This window comes from Momordica charantia (assembly GCF_013281855.1).
Source record: "Momordica charantia cultivar OHB3-1 chromosome 11 unlocalized genomic scaffold, Mcharantia_2.0 BLBB01000011.1, whole genome shotgun sequence".
Classification (NCBI taxonomy): domain Eukaryota; kingdom Viridiplantae; phylum Streptophyta; class Magnoliopsida; order Cucurbitales; family Cucurbitaceae; genus Momordica; species Momordica charantia.
In genome coordinates, this window is record NW_028275159.1 from 22,426,937 (window position 1) to 22,447,705 (window position 20,769).

A 20,769-nucleotide genomic window follows, 5' to 3' on the forward strand; every position below is an offset into this window, starting at 1 on the left:
TTGGATTCATAACTCTTGTAGAGTACATATGCTCACTGTTGACAAATACTATTATTCAACTTCATAAAATTGTGGAATGGTAATACTGGAAGCCTAGTATTCAACATATATATATTCGACCTTGCAACTTGATGAATATGCATCCCTTGTAACTTGATGAATATGCATACCTTGTAACTTGATTAATATATACCACCAACATCTCGATATGTTTTCAAGATTGAATAATCGTTGAGAGATATTTTGAAGGAACTAAAAGTGAGGAAGTAGCGTGAAATTGTCTCTTGTGAAAAACATGGTAGAAAGAAAGCCTATTGTATAGTAGTAGAAGATAAAAAATTACAAAAACTTTTGAAATTCTAAAACGACTCTTTAAATTCTTGTATGAATTATAGTTAAAGGAAAACTTTTTACATTCTAACATTTTAAATGTTATGCATTTATTATCATTGTAAATTAATAATTAGTTTAATATTTATAATAATATATTAATGACCTGGTTTGTAAATTAGTAATTTAGTAAGGGACAAAAGTGTCCGAAAATATTTTATATATTAATGACCTACCCTTTTTAATATGGTATAGATAGACATAGATTATATATTATAGATAGAGTTGTGTCCTATAATTTTTTTGTTATTAATTTTGGATCTGCACTGTTTACAAATATTTTTTTAGGTTATATTTTTGTAATATTTTATATAAATTATGCTACCTACTACCTTTACCTCAAAGCAACAAACTTTCAAATAGGAATTTTCATAATTTTTCTTACTAGTATGGTTCTACACATAATTTTTGTCACTCTCTCGACACACTTTCTGTCAGTCTTTTATTTATCTTATCCTAAGCACCTAATTGTTTTATTTTCTCCCCTCACTTTTTTAGCAAGTGGAAAAGTTAGTTTCGTTATTATTTTATATTATTTACTTAGTTGAAATGAGTAATGGGTGTCAGAGAACTCTTTCTACACACATCTATTATAACTATTTAAGATATCGAAGATTTTTTTTACCACATTATCATGTCAATTTGGCAATAGATTCAAGAAGCTTAATCAACAAAGTGATTTATCAATTATAAAGATATTTATTTCAATAAATATTACTGATTCAAAAAACTACTTTTAATTAGATTAAAAGTATCTTTAAAATGTTAGAACTAAATAACAAGAGAGCTTTTATTATGAAAAACGCTTCCTAGCTATGCACATACAACAAATTTTAACAAGTACTCCTCATTAAACACACTTTTATGATTTCAAAATCCTAGGACAACTAAATAATAATCCGCACAACGTGCGTATAATCACAAAAATTATAAGCAACACGACGACAAAAATCAAAAGGATCTTGACGATAGGAGACACGTACTTCTTTATAAACTTTTTCACCCTAATCTTCAATTTGCTCTCGTAATATTTGTTTATTTCTTCAATGATTTCAACCAGATTTACCATGTAAGCTGATTTGGAACTAGACCCAATCTCCAATTCACTCTTTGAAGCCAACTTTTTAAATCCATCAAAGAGCTCCACAACTTCTTCATCACTCTCAAGATTATTGATGATGATGTTAGCTTGCTTGAGAATCTTGACATCATTGGTAGTTGAAATTAATCCATTCATCATCGCTGCATATTGGGAAAAAATTGGTGGATTGAACTTGGCAATGACTTCAAATGCTACTAGATTTCTCAATATTACTTGGGAGGTAGAATCCAAGGTGACGGGGGGCAACTTCAGAGAAGTCTTTTTCTTGTCAAATATAATGTCTCGAAGGCTATATTTTGGCTTAAATTTCACTCCAACTTTCTTCAATTTCGAGGCCGAGGGAATCATAGGAAAGCTATCATCGAACGCAGATGGCCGAACCAATGTCTTGAAAATTTCAAACAAAGATTGGATGGAGTCATTGAATTCCTTCAGTAATTCCACTACATCCAAATGCAGAAGTGACAGTAATATATTGAAGCCAACGCATATGACCACCCGGCCGGAACGTCTGAGAATTTTAACTTTCCTTTTCTTCACATTCAAAACTAAGAGGTACAAAAAATGCAACAAATGATGAGATTGCTGGAATGCTTGAGGCAGGTCGAGAAAAGTTCTGGGGCTAATTTGTGAAGGTAAGGCAAATGGTGAAACCAAGACACAGAATTTGTATAAAAAGAGTGGCAAATCATTGGCGATTTGGGTTCCTGCTAAAATTTCTTTGAGGACACAAAATGGGATTTGATTCTCCAACATTAGAGTGTCACTCACGATCTCATTTCGAGCCACCGAATTTGCTTTCGGGTTGAGATACATCTTCTGGTGTTCAGCGTCGAGTTCAGGTAAAGGAAGCTCATGGCGCTTAGAATCACAATCTACTTTCACTTCAGCAAAGATATGAAGCAAGTGAATCAAGAACAAGCCATCTATGAGCATTATCCAAGCCAAAGCCTCACATCCCACTTCCAAATATTTGTCGAAACATGCACGGATTTTGAGCTCCAATGGCTTGATTTTATCACTGACAAGTTGGTGAAACTCAGGAAGTTGAATTTGGTCTTTCACCTTCGTTGCTTTATCGAGCTTGTAGAGCTCCAACTTGAGAAGCTCCGGCTGAAAATGATGATAAGGTCCCAAGGCCACACGACGAGGAGTAAAGGCTTCTGGGATATCATTTTTGATACAATCGGGCACTTGAAAGATAGAGGTTGGACTTTCGAAAGCGGTATGAAAATCATTTCGTTGGAAAAGCTCGTTGATTTGCACAATCCACTGTGTTTCTTCAAGATTTGTGCATAGAATTGAATATGTTGGTGATACCATAGTGATTGTTTTAGCCATATGGTTGAACGACCACCAACATATTTATATAAGGATGAAAAATACTTTTTTTGGGAAATACTTGGCTCCTTAGAATCTCGTCCTTGACACCGTCGTTAAAGAAATGAACCATAAATACAACTTGATTCGAAATCCAATGAAGCCCTTAGTGATTCTTGCTTTGTCATGCACTATTAACTTTTTTTTATAAGAAAGAAAAATACAAAAAGAGCAATAATTTATCTTACCCTAAAAATGTTTAAGAGCTTTTAAATTTTCATTGATTGTCATGAAGATAAGGTATTCACAAATCAATACCAAAATATTTGTTCTTTTATACATAGATGTAATCAACTTGATTTTATTATTTCAATGCACATTTCTTTATTATTACTACTACATATTTATTTTTTTTTCTTGAAAATACATATTTATTATTTTATAGTCAAGTCTTTCTTTATTATTTTGTTACTAGCAATTATTTATTATTTCTAATCAAGTCTTTCTTTATTATTAATATATATTTGTTATTTTCTAATTAAGTCTTTCTTTATTATCAGTTATCACTATTATTATATTTATTATTGAGTTGTTTTATCTCCTTGGGAGGCAAAAACGAAGACAACGAGGTCTTTTTAATACCATTTTTACACCAAAGCCCAAGGACAATGGACAGCACATGGTGATATTTAATTATTTTTGTAATATATTCTATTTTATGCCTACAAACAAACAATTTGCCGATCACTAAAGTGTTATTTATGTTGATTCCAGCGTGAGGGAAAACAATATCTTTATTGCCAACGACTGTGAGGGTAAGGGACCAAATTTTCAAATTTCTTAGGGGAAACTTTGACTTCTCTTTTAGGTGGTCTAATCACTCGTATCTAAACTTTTTATCATGTGTATAAATTTATTGTTAACCAATCTTAATATTTATCAAAGATCAAGCAAATAGAGATTAAATTATTGAAAAGACATCCAAAAAATAGGGACTAAAACCTGTGTTAAACCAACATAATTAAAGCTCAAACGAGCACCCGATCAACAAAATGCGATCCGACCAAAATTGGTAATCCATGAGAGGCACCATTTTGAGGGGCATGAAGATGGAACCCCATGAATATTGGTAAATTTAACAATCAAATTCTTTAGCAGCGATTAACATGTCCTTGTTGTTAAGGATCCCACATTAATAAGAGAAGGGACCTTACGCAGGTTTATAATAGACATCAGCTACTCCTCTCATCGCCAATTGATTTTGAGATGAGATCCCATGAATATTAATATGGTATCAGAATCTAAAACGCTCAAACGAGCAACCGGTCAAAAAATGAGATCCGGCCAAGTTTGATGAGTCAAAAGAGCAACGATCTTGAGGGGGTAAGTTTTGAGATGGAACCCATGAATATTAATACTTGTAAAACTTATTAATTTTTAATTTCTATTTTTTTATAAGTTATAATGGTGCTTAGTAATGTCGTTTTTTTTATTACAATATGTGGAGGTGAGGATCGAACTTACAACCTCTTGATGGGAGATATATGTCAATTACCGCTAAGTATGCTCGCTTAGTAATGTGATTAAAGTTCCACATTGGCTAGATAAGAGAAAAATCATGAGTATGCAATGAACTATTTGAAAGGACCTGAGTCATTTGTTTTTAGCTCCATTATCGTCCCAACAATCTCCCACTTGGAGACAAAGCGTTGATCTTGCCTCACTGCAAAAACTTTTGATCTTCTTGAAAATTCTCCAAGGATTCTCTTGCAAGTTTTGGCCAACTGCCACCAACTTGGATCCTTCGGTGAGCTTCCATTGGTTTCCACCAAACTCATTCTGATAACCATCATCGTCCAACTTACCTGTAGAAGGTTCACTTTGATACAGGTACACACCTGACATCTTGCAGTAATAACTCAGTCCCACTATTGGTCCTCAATCGTATATTTCCAAATCCCCCTAGCTAGTCTTGAAAAATTCTTCATTCCACATCCTCACGTGGTCGTGATTGCCTCTTCTGAAAAATGTGAATAATCTCCTATGTGAAAATATGTGTATTGAAGCTAAGTTGTCTATTACCCACTCTGATGACTGCGTTATAGTTTTTGTGTTGCTCACAACACATATGAGGGCATCGTTTACAGCTGCATTTGCCTCCGTTATATACCTTTTAAATCCTCATTTAATATTCTACATTTTTTTATGTGACCCTTTTTGTGGTAGTGAAAACATTCGATCTCTATCTTTCAATTCCACCTGCTATGTTTTTGCTACCGGTCATGAGTCACAACCTCTTCTTTACCTTCTTGAATAGTCAATGCTGAGTCTTGCTTGGAAGTAGTCTTTTTTTCAATCTCCTTCCTACGAATTTCTTCAGCAATTGCCGCATCACAAATTTCTGAAAATTTTAAAGATTTGTCCCTTAATAAATTGGACACTACTATCTTCATCATTTCCCAACTTTCAACTGATGTCAATTGATTGATTAAATTTGTGACCTCATTTATGTGGGAATTGAGAGAAGTACTCTGTTCCATGCGAATGTTAAAAAATCTCCTTACGAGATATACATTATTATTAGTTGAGGGTTTTGCATACCTGTTCTCTAGTGCATTCATCAAACCTATTGTCGTAACTTCATTTGCCATGAGACTTACCACATTCATCGACAAACACAATCTGATAATGCCAACTGCCTATTCAACTGTCTCTACCCAATCTTCATCTTTCATCTCTGCTGGTCGATCCTTTAAAGCTTTTTGTAACTTCTTACAAGTCATGAAATCCTTAATCTGCATCTTTCAATATCCGAAATTGGCCCCCATGAAACTTGATGATAGCTTAAATATCTGACTTCTCTGCCAATCCCATGACCCTCTGAACCAAACGCTCTAATACCAATTGATGGGGGAAAAATATAGATCAATCGATCCTCCTGTATGTTCTTCAAACAGTAACTAATTGATTTTCCCATTCCAAAGGTTAAAACAGATAAGTAACAATAACAAAAAAATAAGAGATAGGAATAGAAAAGCTTAATACCATAGGGATTATACTGGTTTGCCCTAGTCTTGGGACTACGTCCAATCTTCTGCAAAAAAGTAGGTTCTACTATAGTTGTGAATATTACAATGGAGATCTCTCTCAAGATATCACTATATAATGACTATCTTGCTTCTAAGTACCCTCACAATGGCTACGTGGGATTACACAATTGAAAGTACCATCACTAAACCTACGGGATACAATCTAATTTTTACACACTACCCACAACCACTCAAGTATCTTTTATTTGAATTATGTACAAATGACACCTTTATCTGACCCCAAGATAGTACATATCGTGTAAAAGTTGTCACAATCATTAATAGGAAGATTACAAATCTGGGACATCTAACAAATTCCCCAAAATTATTATAGGAAAACAATATTGTAATCCTTATAAGACAAAAATATCCTACTCCTTATAGGAATTCGTAGTAGTGTTGAAAATTTTTTTCTTCGTAGGACACGAGTCATTTGTTTTTGGCTCCATTATCCCCACATGCAAGTGATGGACTATATCTCCATTGGTAACGAGACATTTTGGGTGGAAGCAAAAGTAAAGTCATAAGGACTTATGTTCAAAGTGAACAATATCATATACTATTATTCAAAACATGGATAAGATCAATGGTCCCATGAATAAATGATATGTCAAGGTACCTAGGAAAAGCTAAGATTATCCTTAACCATCTAGAGAGTGGTGAAACAATCATGGAGTTGTTTAAAATCCTGACAAACTCAACAAGAAGCTGAGGTATAGACTAAATTAGTCAAGATGCTTTATATTATTGTCATTGTGTTGCTTATAATTCTTGTGATTGTATGAACATTTTTCAGTATTTAGTTATCGTAAAGTTTTGAAACGCCTTAGATTAAGTTTGTGTTTGACATAACACTTTTTTTTTCTCTATAATCTCATTTCTTGAACGTTTGCCCTCTCACGTTCTCTTTTTCTCCCATCCATTTATCTCTCTCTATCTTTTTTTATTTTAGCAATTGGAAAGAAAATATTAACAAATACAATATATTTATTATTATTTTTAATCGTCTTTGGCGTAGAAATTGTGGAGGGGAGTGTAATTGTGAGGAGAAAGAAAGGGGTGTTAGAATATTTGAATATTCTAATAATATTGTGGATCACAAATTAATATAGGGGTGACGGTAGGAATGACTAAAATAAATAAGGCGTTTTAAAAATGAGCCAACCCTATTACATATTGGACAAATGACTAACTGAATAGTCTTTTTAGAATCCTGAATAATATTTTAGATAAATATACATTTGTAACAAATTAGGTATATGAGCTTGATTTTAGGAATTTTAAACAACTAAAATTTAATTTAAAAATTTGACTAGGTAAAACATGCCTTAATTTTAGGAATAAAAAAAATGAATAATGAAATTTAACAACTAAAATATAATTTAAAAATTGATGTTCTATATTTTGAAATCAATTTTTTAGAGTAGATAAATGATAGTGTACTTTATAAACCACATTATGACATTCAGGTGGGAATTATTTAGCAATTTTCTATCATTTATGACTTATTTACGTGTATAACTGATGTTTTTACAAGATCAAGTCATTAGAAAGAATTAGAGCATAAACGATCAATTGAGAGGAAAACTAGAGAAAAAAGGGAGCTTAATTCAGCCACATCAGCGCCGCAACGCCATCATGTAGCGCCATGGCTTCTGCAGGTCAGAATTGGGAGCAAAATCCCGAAGAAGCAGTGTCATGGCGCCTGCAGACAAAGCTTGAGCCTCTTTTCTTGATGACAGCGCTGCAGCGTTGTAATGTAGCGTCGTGGCACTACGAACTTGCGCGTCCGTCACAAATTTAGGACATCGCCATGGTGCTCATGGAACCATGGCACTATAGCGATGCCCGCACATAAGTAAAATATTGGTGCGCCGTTTTTGGGGACTTTTGGGGATTCTCACATTAGAGAATTGGAATTTGGAGAGGTTTGGCTCGAGAGTTGAAGCAAGGAGGGCGAGGAGAAGATTTTCGAAGGCTCGTGATCGTGGAGATTGAGTCGGGGACGGTCAATCGACACTACGACTTTAGTTTCTCTCCTTTCCCTTATCTTTTCTAGAATTATTATGAAATTCTGAATGGGATTTTATTGTATTTTCATGAACTTGAGTAGCTAATCTTCTTGTTCTAGGGATTGATGTAGCCACTAGATTTATGAGTTGGATTTATGAACAATTGTCTTGATTGATTTGTATTTAATCTATTTGTGCATAAATTCGCTTAATGTTTTTAATCTCTTGATCACGGATTAATTGATGCTGAATCTTACGCTCGGGAGAGGTGGTTTAGATTGGAACTTAAATGCATGACTGGTGTAGTTCTAAGATCGGGGTATGTAGGATTATCTTAGAGGTTATTAAAAGAATAAGACTTAAGACCTTGCTTGTTAATAAAATAATAGATAGGGATATTGGTTTCTTAATAAGTGGGAGAATTAATTGTGCTCGAGAGACAGTTATGATTCTTGGTTTCTTGACTTATAGATTAATTGCATATTAAATCTTGGCATCTTTAATTTGTCCACTTGTAGGTTCAGTGGGTGAAATCATTTCCCTAGGACTCGTTCTCCATAAGAGTTTTCTTTAGAGTCTTTTATTCTCTTTGTTATTTGATTTTCGTGTGTCAAAAGAAATTCCTTGTTGTTTGTCTAGATAAAATTGGAGAATAATATATGTAGTACTTGAGTGACTAGAAACTTAATCCAGTGGACGATATCAGTAATTACTTACCATTTTTATTAAAACTTGACCCACACAATTGCGGTAAGCAATTTATGCTACAATAAATAAAAAAAAAATAATAAAATTTTGTTCAGGCAAATTCTAAAATTTAATAGTTTTTTCTAACCTTTAAAATTTGAAATTCCTTGATGGGAGGAAGTAAATATGAAACAAACCTTGTTTCGAATATAGAGTATTAAAACAAACATTGTCATTTGGGAATTTATATCCAAAGTTCAAGTGGGTCAATGTTCCAGATATGTGTCGTCTAGAGGTATTACAAGTAGGCACCGTTTCCATCATACAATAAAAGCAGACAAACTCATAAAATTTACTTGAATTTGCATTGTTGATGCTGGAAATTTGGCCCCCTCGGTTCTTGCCAAATTCGCACCAAACTTGATGAACACGGGACCGGATACCTGCAAAATCAAATAACCTTAGACCGGTGTGACCTTGGTCACATTGACTCCGATGCTAAAGTCAGCAATGGGAGAATTATAGAACGCGGTAATTAGGGTTTACTTGGTTACCTTCAATGAGTGACTCTCCCTCCTATTTATGGTTGATTTCACCTCCTAGGGTTTCCTTACTCGAACCCTATGCTCTTCACATCATCAGGCCTCTTGGACCATGAGGTGTCTCGTTGCGGGCTTCAACATTAAGGTCGAGGTTTTACAAAACCGGTCGGTTGGGCTAGAGGTTAAGAGAAAGATCGAGAGGTGTTCCCGACCTATGGCCAAGAACACCTCGACGTCGAGGCCAAGTCGACCTTTGGGTGGGTCGGCCCTAGTCGGTAGTAATTTGGTTCCCGGTCTTGTTTCCATCCTTGCTTGTACACGTTTCGCTTCCTATAACAATAGCCCTCACTCTCAAGATAGAAGCCGACTTATATATTGAGAGTACTTGTCGCTCAATCGTTCCATGGGTAGCTTTTTCTTACAAAATAATTCTCTTGTCGTGACAAACCTTTGTTTCACAGGTTGACCTTCTCAGCCCCCATACCTTTTTGTCATAGTCGGCTACGATCAAGTCTCCTGGGCTCTGTTCGGGTTTTGCCCAGGGTTTTATACTCCAAGGTTTATTATTGGGTCTCCAACCTATTTGACTGTTGCCGATGGTTTTATACCGTGAGTCGCCTTTGGTTGAGCCTCTCTAGTTTGTGGAGGCCTATTTCTTTGATCGAATTCTATCCCACAACAACAGTGTTGATAGCCCCCACTCTCAAAATGAATGGTGAATGTCATGACAATGTCGAGACCTCCATTTTGAAGGTTGGTGTTGCCTGGTTGTATCATCTAAGGTTTCCAACCCATTGAGCTTCTACCAGAGGTTTTTATCCCATTTTGAATTTCTACCTATCTGGCTTTTTGCTACCGTTGGCTGTTTATTTATAATCTAGAGGTCTTCTCTGTTCTTAAGGTGTCTGATAGTGGTCAAGCCTCTTGAACATGTCTATAAGTTAGACTTTGGCCTTGGGATTTAACTTTTAGCTAAGCTAGCAATGATATTCTAGGTTTCTAACCTGTGTGGCTTTGCCAAATGATTTTATACCCTGGGCTTTTGATTTATGTTTTGACCATGATAGGCCTTTGTTGATCGGATCTTTGCTCGTTTGGGCTACTTATAGATCTGCCCCAATTTGGAGTTTCTTGACCAACTGTAGATATTTGCACACAAAATTTTGCTTTAGAAATAACATAAGAGCGCAAGTATTAAGGGACAAGTTATGTCCTAATTGTCGAAGGCTTTTATTATAAAAGAAAATTGTTCAAAAAAAGAACTAGATTCGATAAAGGGATAATCAGATAAGAGTCGTAACAACTTAGTGGACTGAGACGAGCAAAGGTCGGGTTATGTAGAGCTAATAAAATAAATGGAGTATACCAATGAGCTAGTGGTAATATCTCTTAAGGTGCTGAGCATGTCATGGATGGAGTAGGGCCTTCCCACGTTGGTCTTCCAAAGCGTAGGTGCCTGCCCGAACTACTTTGGTAACTTTATATGGGCCTTCCCATGTTGGTCCCAACACCCTGCCAGCTGAGTCTTTGGCATTAGGCATAACTTTTCTCAAAACCAGGTCACCTTATTCGAAGTTACGTCTCTTGACCTTCGAATTGTAGTATCGAGCGATCCAATTTTTATATTCGGCTGTCCATAGCCGCGCTGTCTCTCGATGCTCCTCTAACAAGTCGAGGTTGAGCTGTATGGATTCGTCATTTTCGGGCAGATTGAATTGTTTTACCCTTGGAGAAGGGAGACCAATTTCTATTAGTACCACTGCTTCAGAACCAAACGATAATGAAAACGGTGTTTCTCTGGTTGATGTACAGGGTGTTGTTCTGTAGGCCCACAATGCGCTCGGAAGCTCTTCAACCCACAACCCTTTAAGCTTCTAATTTGGTTTTCGGAGTCCTCTTGATAATTTTGTTGACTGCTTAAACTTGCTATTGGCTTGTGGGTGCGTTGGTGAAAATCAAATGTGCTTAATGTCGAGCTCCCCACAAAAGTCTTGAAATGCCGCATTGTAGAACTATTTTCCATTATCACTGATAATGATATATGGCACTCCGAAGCGGCAAGTTATACTTCTCCAAATAAAGTCGATGATCTTTTTCTCAGTAATTGTAGCTAGGGCCTTCGCTACGGCCTATATGGTGAAATAGTCGATTGCTACTACTACAAATTTGGTCTGGTCCTTTCCTTGTTGAGGGATCCTATAAGATCTATTCCTCATTGGGCGAAGGGCCAAGGATTCATTATGCTTGTTAGTGGCTCAGGTGGTTGTCTAGGTATCGTTGCAAACCGCTGACATTTGTCGCATTTTTAGTAAACTGCATTGCATCGGTCAACATGGTTGGCCAATAATACCCTTATCGGACGACTTTATGGCTTAGAGATCGTGCTCCAGAATGTTTACCATAAATGCCTTCATGTATTTCTCTCATGATGTAGTCAGCTTCTTCTGGTGCCAAGCATTTCAGGAGTGGTAAAGAGTAGCCTTTTTTGTACAAATTCCCATCTCGAAGCCTATACCTAACTGCCTGTTGTTGGAGTTACTGGGCCTCTACCCTTTCATTAGGCAAGGTCCCATCTCTTAAATATTTGATCAAAGGACTCATCCAGTTCTCCCCAATTTGCTCTTGTTTGTCGATAACCATTGTTCCTCGAACCTTTATGCTCGGCTCGGGTAAAATTTCTACCGGCACGGTTCTTCCCAGGTCGGTCTCATAGGTTACAGCTAGTTAGGCTAATGCATCCGCATTGACATTTTGTCCACGGGGAATTCGCCTGATCTCATATTTTAAGAATTGGTCGAGCTGGTCTCTTACCTGGGATAGGTACTTTGCCATTCGGGACTCTTTGGTTTGAAACTCCTCTTTCACGTGACTTACGATCAACTGTGAATCACTAAGGACCAGTATATTTGTGACCTCAATGTATCTGGCAACCTTCAATCCTGCTAGCAAAACTTCGTATTCAACCTCGTTGTTGGATGCATGGAAACTAAATCGTAGTGCATATTCGAATCTCTCCCTATCTGGGGAGACCATAGAAGCCCTGCCCCGCATCCTCTAAGATTCGAGGACCCGTCCACATAAAGGGTCCAAAGTTGCTCTCTCTCACCTTGCAGGACTAGCTGAGGATTGATGCTACAGACTTGATGTTCTCTTGGTGTTAATTCCGCTATGAAGTCCTCTACAGCTTGCCCTTTCATTGCAGTTCTCGGTTTGTAATGGATTTCATATTCACTGAGCTCCACGACCCACTTTACCAATCGCCTCGAAGTCTCTCGCGTTTGTAGAATTTGCCGTAGAGGAAAGTTGGTGAGGACGGTTATCTTGTGGGCTTGGAAATATAAGCACAGTCTCCGGGCCAAGGTGACTAACGTTAGCGCCAATTTTTCCACTTGCGGGTATCTGACTTCTGCATCTACCATCACTTTACATGTGTAGTAAATTGGAGACTGTCGTCCATCCTCTTCTTTCACAAATGCTGAACTCACCGCAGTGTCTGATACAGTTAGGTATAGGTAGAGCTCATCACCAGCGATCAGTTTTGAGAGGAGTGGGGTCGTCCATAGGTATTGCTTTAGCTCCTTGAAGACAACCTCGTACTCTTTCTTCCATTTAAACTGTCCCCTTTTCATTAGGATTTTGAAGAATGGTAGACACTTGTCAGTTAAACGACTCACAAATCGGTTGAGTGCTGCTATTCTTCCGTTTAACCCCTACAATTGCTTTAAATTTCTGGGTTAGTCCATTTCCAACACGGCTATGATTTTATCAGGGTTGGTTTCGATTCCTCGTTGGTGCACTAGGAACCGAAGAAATTTCCCTGAGGTCACTCCAAACGTGCATTTGCTGGGATTCAACTTCATCTTGTACTTTCTCAAGATCTCGAATGCCTCTACTAAGTCTGCTTCGTGTTGATTGCCTTCTCGCCTTTTTACTAGCATATCATCCACGTAGACCTCCATATTTTTGCCGATCAGTGTTGCAAATATCCGATTTACCATTCGTTGATAGTTTGCACCAGTGTTCTTTAACCCGAATGGCATTACTGTGTAGCAAAATAGCCTCGGCTTGTGACGAAAGAGGTCTTCTCTTGATCTGGTAGGTGCATCTTAATTTGATTGTATCTAGAGTATGCATCCATGAAACTCAGTCTTTTATGTCCAGCGGTAGCGTCGACCAGTTGATCTATCAGAGGCAAAGGAAAATAGTCCTTAAGGCAGACCTTGTTTAGGTCCGTAAATTCGATGCACATTCTCCATTTGCCATTGGGCTTGTTTACTAGCATGACGTTGGATATCCACTGAGGATAATGCACCTCTTGAATAAACCTTGCTTTTAGTAGATCATTTACCTGCCCAGCCACAATCTCGTTCCTTTCTTGGTTAAAGGCACGACGCTTCTGTTTAACTGGTCTACAGCTTTTGTCGACGTTGAGTCGGTGTACCATGACTTCTCGATCAATTTCTGGCATGTCATCATGCGACCATGCAAATACATCGGCGTTGCTCCTGAGGAAATATATGAGGCTCGTCTTTTCCTCATTTCCTAACCTGGTTCCACTGTTAACCCGCCGATCCTCGGATATCAAAGGGATAGACTCGACCTCCTCGGCCAGTTCTCCCATTCGTAGGGCGGACGGATCTAGTGGATGAGCAGGACTCGGGCATATCTCTCCCGGACGGTAGATTGGGTGCTCGGCTCTCCTCTCCAAAACACCGATCTAGTGGATGAGTAGGGCTCATACATATCTCTCCCGAGCAGTCGATTGCCCTACTCGGGTTCTTTTCTCCAAAACACCATTAACCCCCATCGGGGTTCATATTAGCTTGCTCCATTCCAATCTCCTTGGATTTGGGCTTGTTTCGGCTAAGCTTGCTTCGGATTTCGTATCGTTCCCACAGATGGCGCCAATTGTTGATGCTGGAAATTTGGCCTCCTCGGTTCTTGCCAAATTCGCACCCAACTCGATGAACACGGGACCAGATACCTGCAAAACCGAATAACCTTAGACCGATGTGACCTTGGTCACACTGGCTCCGATGCTAAAGTCAGCAATGAGATAATTATAGAACGAGGTAATTAGGGTTTACTTGCTTACCTTCAATGAGTGACTCCCCCTCCTATTTATGGTTGATTTCACCTTCTAGGGTTTCCTTACTCGAACCCTAGGTCTTTCACATCATCGGGCCTCTTAGGTAGTGAGGTGTTTCGTTGGGGGCTCCAACATTAGGGTCGAGGTTCTACAAAACCAGGCGGTCGGGCAAGGGGTCAAGAGAAAGATCGGGAGGTGTTCCCGACCTATGCCTGATTACGCTTGTTTACATGCGTAAAAAGAAGGTTTTAGATGCTGTTTTTACTATGTTTCAGCTTTGTTTCGGATTTTTCTCGATCGTTTGAGTTCCAATTCATGCAAAATTCATATACTATGGTTTGTGGATGGCTTATATTGTATTTATGACATTTTAGGACCATTTGGGAGTGCAAATTAATCAAAAGAAGCAAAAAGACGAAAAAGTATCATGGGAGGCGCCAGGCGCCTGGGAAGCCTGCAGAAAAACTGGTTTTCTTCCAACTTTGCCCTTAATGAAACGCGTCTTCCAATGCGTTTTGGTGGTTCCAACCGATGCATACGTGTAGAAGAAGTGTTCCACTATCAGTTTGAGCACGATTTGGTCAGTCAAAAGAGTTGGAAATGGGTGATTCACCATCGTTTTAGGACCTACCTAACCAATTCTGCACAGCTATAAATTCCAGCAACTTCTCCACCAAATTCATCAAGCCTTGCTTCCTTCTCTTGATCATTTTTAGTGTTTCTTTGTTGCTTTCTAAGTACTTTTGAGTTGCTTTCATTAGTTGCTTTTGGTTTTTAAATCCCGAGTACTTTACATTCTTTTATTGAGCTTTGTTTTGTTTCCATTTGTACTTAGTTATTTTCTACTTATTCAAATATATAAAAATCTAGCACTTTGCTTATTCTCTCTTTGCCTTTACTTTATTTTTAGTTAAGAGAGTTGTGTTTTTGGAGGAAAGAGCACGTGACACTCCCCCTTGCTTGAAAGAGAAGGGCGAAGCTCTTAATCCCGATAAAAACTCTCCGTTAGTTAACTTTTGTTTTTCACACATGCATTCCACATTCAACCGTTTTACTTGCTGTATTTTCTTCAATATGTCTTTCTAAATTCCCGTCTCTGGCCCGGTTACGGATAGTTAGCCTTTTATGTCTAAAAAGGGTTGCTAAGAAGTAGTGTTTTTACTTTCCATTCATTGCTCAACATGTTTTCCCAAAAAGTTAGGATTTAGAGAAGGCCACTGTAAGTCTTAACAAGTCAATACTGAAAAGGTTGCTTATTTGCATTGTTGAGTGGTTAAACCGAGGAGAGGAGCGCCTTAGACATAAGGGTTCCGCTTAAGTAGCCTAGACATAGGACCTTAACCCGAGGTTGCGACTATTTCCATCCTAAAACTAAGATATCTCTCATAATAGACATATTAGGGAATGTCTTAGGACGTTGAACTTGCTTAGACATAAGTCAAGTGAGAAGCGTAGTCGTTGGTTTCTAAAGTAAAATGCATATTGTCCTTAGCATGTCCTTGATTCTTTGATGGCTAACTTGAAGTAATTCGGGCTAGGTTTTATTATTATAAGTCCAAATCCCAAATCCAAAACCATTATTTGTGACCACTTCCCATTTTACAAGAATCACTCATTTCAACATTCACTATTCTTTAAAACTTTAGAGTTTGGAAATTGTTTAGAAGTCCTTGAGGATCGATACTTGGATACTCCGTCCATTTTATATTACTCTGACAGGTGTGCGCTTGCATCTATATAATTGTTACCACGCTTAGCGCGTGCGTTCAACATAAACGCCCAGTCAATGCCCGAGAACACCTCTGCGCCTCGGAACCGACCCCGCCTCGGCATCGAGGTCGGGTCGGCCTTTGGGTGGACCGACCCCGGATATTCTGGGTCGGCCCCAGTCGGTAGTAGTTTGGTTCTCGGTCTGGTTTCCATCCTTGCTTGGACTGTTTCGCTTCCTATAACATGTATGTAGCTCAACTTTATGGGTACGATAATGTTTGGTAAATATACACATATACAGTATCAATAAATGTATTTACGGTACCTGGATTTTTTCACAATCAACTTTGCTGCAAATTGCAGATTAAGTGCATACGACTGTTTGGGTGACCCCATAGTTGATTCTAAGACCTTCTCCCTTCCTCTCTATACTTTGTAATTAATAATATTAATCCCACGATTCTTCCGAATGTAGTTAATAATGTGAGTATTTAGAGTCGTACTTTCATATTTGGGGTAATGTGAGTAACTATAGTCGTGGTCTGCACTAATGTCGTTCCATCTATGTGGGGCAATATGAGTATCTATATTCGTAAACTGCACTGATGTCATACTTCCATCTATGGGGTCAATATGAGTATGTATCGTCGTCTGATTTGGTGTCGCACTTCCATTTATTGAGTAAATATAAGTATCCACAGTGGACTGCACTTATGTTGCACTTCCATTTCTAGGGTCAATATCAGTATCTACAAATGTCTGCACTGGTGTCGCACTCTCATCCCTACAGTTAATGTTGGTATCTATAGAAGCAATATCGACAATGATGCAACAATCATTTCCCAACTCATTCGACAGAACTGTTAAAACCCATGTTACATCTCTATATTCAGATAGCCTAATAATAATATACTTGTTTACATCATTCCTGAACAACGGTAGTCGTGAAGCTTTCTTTTCGTCAATTAAAGAATAAGAGATAGGCCACCATGAGTAATATTGTCAATCCAATCAAATGATAGCAGAGGAGAAAGCTTGGACGAATACAAATCTATGACCTTGAGGGCGAGACTTTTAAGGAACTAGTAGTATTGACAGTCAGAACAAATGAGTTGAATCTACTATCAGTTCAAGTACGTAAAACAGCTGGTAAGTAAAAAATGAAAAATAAACAGAAAATAGCTCAGTAATTTGTTCAGTAGACTGTCAGGATATAGCCAAGTTGTCAGACGGTTTGGCGAGCTGATGAAGTTGTATAAGCGAATAAGTGCATTTAGGAGAAAGACTACAGTTGGCACTGAGGTTGAGGGTGAGGTCTCTAGTTTGAGAACGGGCTTGGTTAGGTTGGCCAAGTGAAGAAGCTTTCCTTCCGGAGTCGTTGGGTGTGAGTGAAGAATGAAACATTAGGAACCACTTAGTTCGAGTGAGAGCACGTGACTTTGTCTCTTATGTTTTTTATAGACAATACGACATAGGATTGCTCAGTGTTAGGTAATCACAAATGGAGCATTGGTTGGTGTCAAGAATAAAGTAGAAGTCGTCGGTGCAATGGAAGTAGAGCATTGGTTGGTGCCAAGAAGATGTGTTGATAAATTACTGTTGGTGCAATTAGAACTGAGCCTTGGTGGTGGTGGTTTGCTAATACGAGGGACACTGCCGGTAAAATTGGTGTTTTGCCTCCTAGAGGGAGATTGTTAAGAATTGAAATCAAAACACTTAAAATAAAGAGTGTTAAAATTTGGGCTAAGAAACTTAAAAAGCCCCAAACTTCTTTTCTTCTAGGTTTGCCTCCATTTATATATGTATGTCACAAACTCAATTTTTTGGTTTTGAGCTGACAAGAAAACATAAGCTGTGGGAACAAAATTCGTGTGTCATTGCACATATTTTGAAGGGCCGGTCGTGGTGTGTAGTTGCACAAAATTGTGGCAGCAACAACTTTGGCAGAGCAAAAAGATCGAGATCCCTAGGGGTTGTAGTGCATCATCGGCAACTAGTTCTCGTGGGTATTTGGTGAGGTTTTTCATTCCTGTATTTATAAGATTCTATTGTTGTAGTTCCTAGAAGCTAGGGGCTTTTGTTGAGACCTCTAAATTTGAGAGATTATTGTATTACACATTGTTTATCCCAAAATCATAGTAGAATCCGTTGTTGCGGACGATTGGACGACGTAGCCGATAGTTGGGTGAACCAGTATAAATTGTTTGTGTCGTATTGTGCGTTTTCCCTGTATCTCTTATTATTGTGCATGGTTGATTGTGTTTTTCACCAACTGTGGAAGTAAAAAAGTTATTGGTAAGTAATTTTCCTAACATTGGGCTTAATGGGGTTTAGGGAAAGTCTATAAATAGGATAAAGGGCTATGGTCTCCATACTCTGAACATAATAAGGTACCGTAAAAAATGCATTGGATTCAGGTTTTATTTTATACACTATATCATTCTTAAATACAACTGATATGGCCAAAAAAAAAAACCTAGTGGAAATAGTAGGAAAAATTTTCTAAACTAGTATAACTAAAAACTGTATCATATTTCTAACTCAATTCTATGGTTTAGTATAAAAAAAATTTGAAAGGGTATATTTATGTATGAATTTTGTTACAATGACTTATTCCGTTATTAGTTTATTTTTATGAACTGTTGCTTGAAATTCTATATGTTTAGCTTCTTTGGGAATTTTAAGTATTTTATATGATTTTTCCATCATGTGTGTGAATTTTATAAGTGACATATTATTGAGCTATGATTTTAGCAAAATATACGAGTTCCCAAAATTATTTTATCCTAAAGTTGATTATTGATGAATTCAATTGTAAAAATTTATTATTGAGTTATGATTTAATTATTTTACTGACTACGAGTTACCAACGCAATTTTACAAAGATGATTGTCTTTGTCTTTGGTGTATGTCTCAAAGTGAGACCATTAGTGAAATGCATTGACTAATCAAGTCTTTTCTTTATTATTATTAATATTTATTTTATGGAAAAAATATGAATTTCACAACGGCACAAAAATAATAAAAAGACCGATAAAGAACATCCTAGATTAAAAAAAACAACCAAATTATGGAAATCAATTGATCAATCACAATAACTAATATAACTATCATGAGTTCGATCATCGGTTCATAGTCCGATTTAGATCAAAAAGATTTAGAGTGAAGGAAACTCCATAATGATAACGTCTGCCTTAAAATTAATTTTTATGAGTTTGTTATATTTTTGTAATATTTTATATAAATTATGTATCTATTATCCTAAACAAACATAACTTTTCTTACTAGTCTCATCCAACACATAATTTTTCTCGCTCTTTGATCTCCATACACTTTCTTTCACTTTTCTTCTCTTACCGCAAGGCACCCAATTATTTTATTTTATTTTCACAATCTTTTATAGTATAATAAACAAGAGTGGTGGATTGAACTTGCAGCCTCTTGATTGGAGATATATGTCAATTATCACTGAGCCATGATCATTTTAGCTTTCTCTACTTGTTTAGCGAGTGAGAAAGTTGGTTTGATTATTACTTGTTTATATTGTTTATTTGGTTGAAATAAGTGCTCAAGTACTCTTTCAACACGTTTACGTTGTTTTGTACTATTCTAACCATTTAAACTATCGAGTAAATTGTTTAACCATTATTATGTCAATTTAACAATAGATTCATGAAACTTAATTGGTAACTATTGTCTACATGACATATTTTAAGTTTGATACGGATAATCTAAGATTCTTTACTGTTGATGTAGGAATTTGGCCTCCTGGAATTTCGACAAATTCGCACCAATCTTCTATAATAAAAAGGATTGACGAGACCTGCAAAATAGAACAGCATTAAAGATCGGTGTGGCTCTTGCCACACAAGCTCTGATGCTTAAGTCAGAATCGGAGTAGTTGAGTATAAAGTGTAGAGTTCGTGAGCAGGGTTTGAGTTACTTCCCTATTTATATAGGAGTTGAATCCTGATCCTTGGTGGAATTGGAATTCTAATACATCTAGGAAATTTTGTTAGCTGAATCTGCGGAGAATCTTGAGGCAATGAAGATATATTTTCTTTTGAATATAGGATATCTTCTCCTATCATAAGTGTTGGGCCGTGTGTCAACCTTTGGCCCCTTTTGTTTCTATGCTGAAAATGTTTGTTTGGGCTAGCAGTAACTCTCCAATTCATTTGTTTTTATAGTAGGTTAAGAACGGTTCATTGTTTTAGGGCACCCATCATGATATAAGGAAAAAAAAAAAGGAAAACAGTGGCTTCTTTTTTTTGTTCCTTCTTCTGGGTGAAGCTGCCGGCAAAAGAGAACACAGTGGAGAGAAAGAAAAACTTTGTGGGTTCTTTCTTATGTGTGAGTACCGAAAGTGAGAGAGAGGAAGAGGGTGATGAGTGTTGCAAAGTTCCTTGGGTATTTTCCTCATTATTTTGTATCACTCCTCTTGAAGGTGAGTTCCTTTTACTGGGTCTCAAGCCTTGTTTTGGGTGCTGTAATTTTTCTATATTTTTGTCCCAACCTTGTATTGTTGCTGTTGCTTGGTCGATATGAATGGAATGAATGGATCGTCACAGTGGATGTAGATCACGTTGATCGAACCACTATAAATCAGTGTGTTATTCATTCTCTCTTACTCAATTATTTGTTATATTTATTGTTGGAACTTATTGGCTATTATATATTTTTTTGAAATTGTTGGTGCTATTAGCGTAAGTTGGAATCACCCAACAAGTGGTATCAGAGCCTCGTTTGAGCATTTTTTTACAGAAAGCATTTATCAGAAAATTTGGAAAGATTTTTTATTGGTGAATCTTGAAAATGGCTACTAAGT

General features: G+C 37.1%; 1 protein-coding gene across 1 annotated transcript; it reads right to left on the minus strand.

The window, feature by feature from the left end:
• Positions 1 to 1,155: 1,155 nt before the first annotated feature.
• On the minus strand, positions 1,156 to 2,944 carry LOC111023674 (putative UPF0481 protein At3g02645). The gene has a single exon (XM_022301149.2). The coding sequence runs from the start codon at positions 2,831 to 2,833 to the stop codon at positions 1,253 to 1,255; it is 1,581 nt and encodes a 526-aa protein (XP_022156841.1). The 5' UTR covers positions 2,834 to 2,944; the 3' UTR covers positions 1,156 to 1,252.
• Between the last annotated feature and the right edge of the window lie 17,825 nt (positions 2,945 to 20,769).